The sequence below is a fragment of the Rattus norvegicus genome, chromosome 1, assembly GCF_036323735.1.
Source record: "Rattus norvegicus strain BN/NHsdMcwi chromosome 1, GRCr8, whole genome shotgun sequence".
NCBI classification, from domain to species: Eukaryota; Metazoa; Chordata; class Mammalia; order Rodentia; family Muridae; genus Rattus; species Rattus norvegicus.
This window is the reverse complement of record NC_086019.1, coordinates 94,439,272-94,445,303: the sequence shown is the minus strand read 5'-3', so window position 1 is coordinate 94,445,303 and position 6,032 is coordinate 94,439,272. Positions and strand designations below refer to the sequence as shown.

The window sequence follows — 6,032 nt, the reverse complement described above, 5'->3', positions numbered from 1 at the left end:
GGCCCTGAGATTCCCTTTCTGTCTTTCTCACTGTGATGTTCAGTGTGGTTCACAGTTTGAGGGTACAGTGTGGCAGAGCGGGGATGGCAGAAGGTACATGGTCACATTGAATCTGCAGCCAGGAAGCAGAAAGATGGAATGCCAGGAGTCAGCTCGATTAAAAAAATCATTTTAAGGGGTTGGGGATTTAGCTCAGTGGTAGAGCACTTGCCTAGCAAGCGCAAGGCCCTGGGTTCGGTCCCCAGCTCCGGGGAGAAAAAAAATCTTTTTAGATTTATGTGCATGAGTGTTTCGTGTGTCTCTCTGTGTGTGTGTGTGTGTGTACTATTGTGCTTATATGCCTACTGATGATTGTGAGCCACCACGTGGGGCTTAGGAATGACTCTGGATGTACAGCGAATGTTTTTAACTATTCAGTCATTTCTTCAGTCCCAAGCCCTGCACCCCCTTTTTTTTTTTCTTTTTTTTTAAATTTATTTATTTATATCTAAGTACACTGTAGCTGTCTTCAGACACACCAGAAGAGGGCATCGGATCCCATTGCAGATGGTTGTGAGCCACCATGTGGTTGCTGGGAATTGAACTCAGGACCTCTGGAAGAGCAGTCAGTGCTTTTAACCACTGAGCCATCTCTCCAGCCCCCCCCCCTCTTTTTTTTTCTTTTTTTTTGGGGGGGGTTCTTTTTTTCGGAGCTGGGGACCGAACCCAGGGCCTTGCGCTTCCTAGGTAAGCGCTCTACCACTGAGCTAAATCCCCAGCCCCCTTTTTTTTTCTTAAATTCAGGATGTTTCTTCCAATTTCAGTTAAACTGTCTGAAAATGTCCCATTCTCCCATTCCCACCTCCAGATTCCCAGAGACGTGCCTTGTGATTCTAAATCTGAAGTCGACAAGATCAGTTGCTCTTTGTGGTGGCACATGAGAGACGAGAGTCCAGCCTGGTCTACTTAGAAAGTTCCAGGACTGCTACACAGAAACCTTGTCTGGAAAAAGCAAAACCACAACAGCAAAAATTAGCAGGACTCTGACCTTGACAGCTTTTCATTGTCTTACTGATAAATCACTTTAAGTGCCTCCTGGTGGACCTTGTTTCTTTCAGATATTTTTTATGATCCATGCCCCCAATGGACATTTTTCCTAGGCATATCTTTTGGATTTTTTTTATGTGTATGAGTGTGCGTGTGTGTGCGTGCATGTGTGTGTGGGTGTGTGGGGGTGTACCTCCAACTTGTGCTGGCATTGAATCACCAAGAATTATACAAGGTTTGGGCCGCCATATGGGTTCTGAGAACTGAACTTGCGTTTCCAGTAAGATCAACCAGTATTCTTAACCAGTGAGCCATCTCCTAAGCCCCATCTGTGTATCTATTCATTTGGTTTTTGTGGGAGATAGGGTCATTCTACATTACCCCAGTTATTCTGGAACTCATTATGTAGACCAGGCTGGCCTCATACATGAGAGATCCCCCTGCCTCTCCCTCCCAGTGTGAGAGCTGAGATTAAAGGTGAGTGCTGCCACGCCCAGGGGAAACGGGTTCTCTCCTTCCACCGTGTGCTTACCAGGGAACGTAGAGCAAGCTCCACGGAGCATGTCTCTGGCTTAAATGCTCTTAATTTTAAAACTAGAAATGAAACAGATATGTTTTCTTACAACAGTAACACAGCAACACCTTTTGCCCTTATTTTCCCTAAGAGTACTCATAATCAATTGCTTACTCGGTTAGTTGGCAGTTAGACGGCTTCTGCTTGAGATCTGGAAGGTTTTTTAAAAATTATTTCAGGTATATGTGCTACACACATTACATGTGTGGAGGCCAAAGGATAACTTGTCCTTGACAGTGAATACTTAGAATCTCATATGCCCCAAGATGTCATCTGGCTGGTTTCAAACTCTTGAGCTCAATTGATCTTCCCACTTCTGCCCCAGAGTAACCAGAACTCCAGACACGAATCCTCATGGTCATCTTGCGCTATCTGGCCGGTGGCTTGGTTTGTTGAGACAGGGTCTCCCTGTGTACTCCACTCTGGCCTCAAACAGACCAGACTCAGCTGCTGAGATTGCAAGCCGATGCTCAGCTAGGACCCCTTGTTTTCCTATCGAGTGTGAGTAATTATACCACCTATTTCAGTGTTTCATTAGGGTTAATTCACGGTGCCTAAGGCTGTACCTGGGTGTGTTAGTCACTGCTTCCTGTTCATTGCTGTCCCTATTTATTGAAAGGCTTAACTTTCTGCAGACCAGCCTTAGAGAATATAATTAAAGACGATCCATTAATCAAAACTCTAACCATCACATTTACTTTATGTGGTTGAGACCAGGTCTTATTGCACAGCCCTGGCTGCCTTGGAACTCACTATGTAGCTCAGGCTGGTCTCAAACTTTGAGTGATCCTTCTGCCTTCAAAGTGTTGAGATTACAGACACAAACCAACTCAAGCATTTTATTATTTTTTGACAATTTAATATAGAAACTTAAGGTATTTTAGCAGTTCTTAGCTATTTTGGATCAGAGGTTGACAACATAAAGAATGAAGGCCAGATATCTAGTCTGCTACATGCTGGTGAATGAAAGAGCGTACCCCTAAACGGGGAGCCGCGTCTCTCGCTCCGATCGAGGGGTGGGGTGCCCCCAGGAATCACGAGTAGCCATTCTTGATGTAAAAGCACGAGGTAGCTTTATTAACAAGATCCCGGGTCTTAGCAGGATCCCGGGTCGATAGGTATCCCACACAGGAGACAGAGGAATCGACCCCGAGCTTCCAAACTCGGGGGGGGGGGTGGTTATATAGGGGAGGTTAGGGGCATTCTCGAGGTTACACATGATTGGTCAATTCAAATGGTGCAGTTACTTTCGGTGCGAAATTACATCAGCAAGGAGTACATGCTCTCTAGCAGCTTGGCAGGCAGGTAGGGTGGCTCATCTCACTCAGGGGGGTGAAGGAAGGGGAGGGGGTGGCTACAGATGGTCAGTGTCCTTGGGGCTGATAGCTGGTTTGGCAGGTCCTATCTCTGGCTCTCCCTCAGGCACGTCCGGCCCTGCACATCCGGGCTCTGACAATGAGTAACCTTTATGAAACTCTAGTTCTACAGTGAACAGCCAGTACCTAAGAACAGTTAATATCTAAGTAGCTTTCTACATTTTTTTTGAGATGGTGATCGTTTTAAATCTAGTGATAGACTTCCGACTCGGAACTGCGCATGTGCATATGTCGCTCGGTGCAGACGGCTGGGCAACTCGGCAACATGTCGCAGTTACAGATGAGAAGCGGAATGCCAAGCTGCGGCAACGGAACCTGAAGCTGCAAGAAGCATCAGACAGGAGCCTGTCACAGCCTGAAAATGGAGATGTGCCTGAAGAACCAGAAAAAGGTGGAAAAGCTAAAAAGGCCCTGAAGCATTCTGTGACTGCGGGCTCAGCAGAAGCACAAAGTGGAGGCGTGCCGGAGGAGACTGTGGAAAATGCCAGAGTTAAAAAAGTCACCCCGGGGTTGGGAATTTAGCTCAGTGGTAGAGCGCTTGCCTAGGAAGCGCAAGGCCCTGGGTTCGATCCCCAGCTCCGAAAAAAAGAACCAAAAAAAAAAAAGTCACCCCAAAAACTTAGCATTTTAACCAATGGAGAAGCAGCAGCAATGCCGTCTACAGATCCAGAACTAAAGAAGAAGAGGAAAATTGGAAATGACGCTGAGCCTGATACCAAAAAAGCAAAAACTGAAGAAAGCACGGAGGCTCGTGAGGAACCAGAAGACGGCGTCAATGAGAACACCCTGAAGGCCATAGAAGAAATGGGCTTCAAGCACATGACAGAGATCCAGCATAAAAGTATCAGGCCACTTCTGGAAGGCAGGGATCTTCTGGCGGCTGCGAAAACTGGCAGCGGCAAGACCCTCACTTTCCTCATCCCTGTGATCGAGCTCATTGTCAAACTGAAGTTCATGCCCAGGAATGGAACAGGAGTCCTGATTCTCTCTCCTACCAGAGAACTGGCCATGCAGACCTTTGGTGTGCTTAAGGAACTGAGGACACACCACGTTCACACGTACGGGCTGATCATGGGTGGCAGTAACAGGTCTGCTGAAGTGCAGAAGCTTCTCAATGGGATCAACATCGTCCTGGCCACCCCAGGCCGGCTCCTAGACCACATGCAGAACACACCAGGGTTTACGTACAAGAACCTGCAGTGTCTGGTTATCGATGAGGCTGACCGTATCTTGGATGTTGGGTTTGAAGAAGAATTAAAGCAGATCATTAAACTTTTGCCAGCACGTAGGCAAACCATGCTCTTCTCTGCCACACAAACTCGAAAAGTTGAAGACTTGGCAAGAATTTCTCTGAAAAAAGAGCCACTGTACATGGGCGTTGACGACAACAAAGAGGTTGCCACAGTGGATGGTCTTGAGCAGGGGTATGTTGTTTATCCCTCTGAGAAGAGGTTCCTTCTGCTTTTCACATTCCTTAAGAACCGGGAGAAGAAAGTGATGGTCTTTTCATCCTGTATGTTAGTGAAATACCACTATGAGCTGCTGAACTACATTGACCTGCCTGTCTTGGCCATCCATGGACAGCAAAAGCAAAATAAGCGAACAACCACGTTCTTCCAATTCTGCAACGCAGATTCGGGAATACTGCTATGCACCGATGTGGCGGCCAGAGGGCTGGACATCCCTGAAATGGACTGGATTGTTCAGTACGACCCTCCCGATGACCCCAAGGAATACATTCATCGGGTCGGCAGAACAGCCCAGGGCCTGAATGGAAGAGGGCACTCCCTGCTCATCCTGGGCCCTGAAGAGCTGGGTTTCCTTCGTTACTTGAAACAATCCAAGTTTCCATTGAGTCAGTTTGACTTCTCCTGGTCTAAAGTTTCTGATATTCAGTCTCCACTGGAAAAACTGATCGAAAAGAACTACTTTCTGCACAAGTCTGCCCAGGAAGCGTACAAATCCTACATACGGGCATATGACTCCACTCTCTCTTTTTTTTTTTTTTTAAAGATTTTATTTATTTTATATAAGTGAGTACCCTGTCACTCTCCTCAAACACACCAGGAGAGGGAATCAGATTGTGTTGCAGATGGTTGCGAGCCACCATGTGGTTGCTGGGATTTGAACTCAGGACCTCTGGAAGAGCAGTCAGTGCTCTTAACCACTGAGCCACCTCTCCAGCCCATGACTCCACTCTCTCAAGCAGATCTTCAATGTCAACAACTTAAATTTGCCTCAAGTTGCTCTGTCTTTTGGTTTTAAGGTCCCTCCCTTTGTTGATCTGAATGTGAGCAGCCACAGCAGCAAGCTTAAAAAGAGAGGTGGTGGCGGGGGATTCGGCTACCAGAAAACAAAGAAAGTGGAGAAGTCCAAGATCTTTAAACACATCAGTAAGAAGCCAGCAGGCCGCAGGCAGTTCTCCCACTGAGGCGATTTGCCTTCTGCCTGGACTGACTTTGCCCAACTTCCTCCTCCTCCAACCCTCCTCCCCAGTACTCTTTAAAAAGGAACGTTTATCACAAAAAAAAAAAAAAAAAAAAAAAAAAAAAAAATCTAGCCTGGAACTCATGATAAGCCAGAACGGCCTCAAACTCTATAGAGATTCTCCTGCCTCCAAGTCCTGGGACTAAGGGCATGCGCCACCACGTCTTAAAAAACTAGTAATTTTAAGGTAAAGCAAAGAAATATGTTTGTGGGACTAGGAGAGAAAAATGAAAATAAAAGGCAAAAAAGTCGGTGATATTAAATTTGAGTTAGTGGTACCCATTCTTTAGTCTTTGGCTGTCTGCTCTAGCCATGCCGCTTCTTTTGTCATTTTTTTTTAAAGATTTTATTTATTTATCATATACAAGTACACTGTAGCTGTCTTCAGACACACCAGAAGAGGGCATCAGATCTCTTTACAAATGGTTGTGAGCCACCATGTGGTTGCTGGGAATTGAACTCAGGACCTCTTAACCACTGAGCCATCTCTCCAGTCCCTCTTTTGTCTTTTTTTTTTTTTTCTTTCCTTTTTCCTTAGTCCAGTTTCTCAAATCTTATGAACAATGCCC

General features: G+C 46.1%; 1 protein-coding gene across 1 annotated transcript; it reads left to right on the top strand.

The window, feature by feature from the left end:
- Positions 1–3,008: 3,008 nt before the first annotated feature.
- On the top strand, positions 3,009–5,732 carry Ddx18l1 (DEAD-box helicase 18 like 1). The gene is made up of 3 exons (XM_039093828.2): positions 3,009–3,474; positions 3,583–4,961; positions 5,170–5,732. The coding sequence occupies exons 1-3, from the start codon at positions 3,148–3,150 to the stop codon at positions 5,405–5,407; spliced, it is 1,944 nt and encodes a 647-aa protein (XP_038949756.2). The 5' UTR covers positions 3,009–3,147; the 3' UTR covers positions 5,408–5,732.
- The last annotated feature ends 300 nt before the right edge of the window (positions 5,733–6,032 follow it).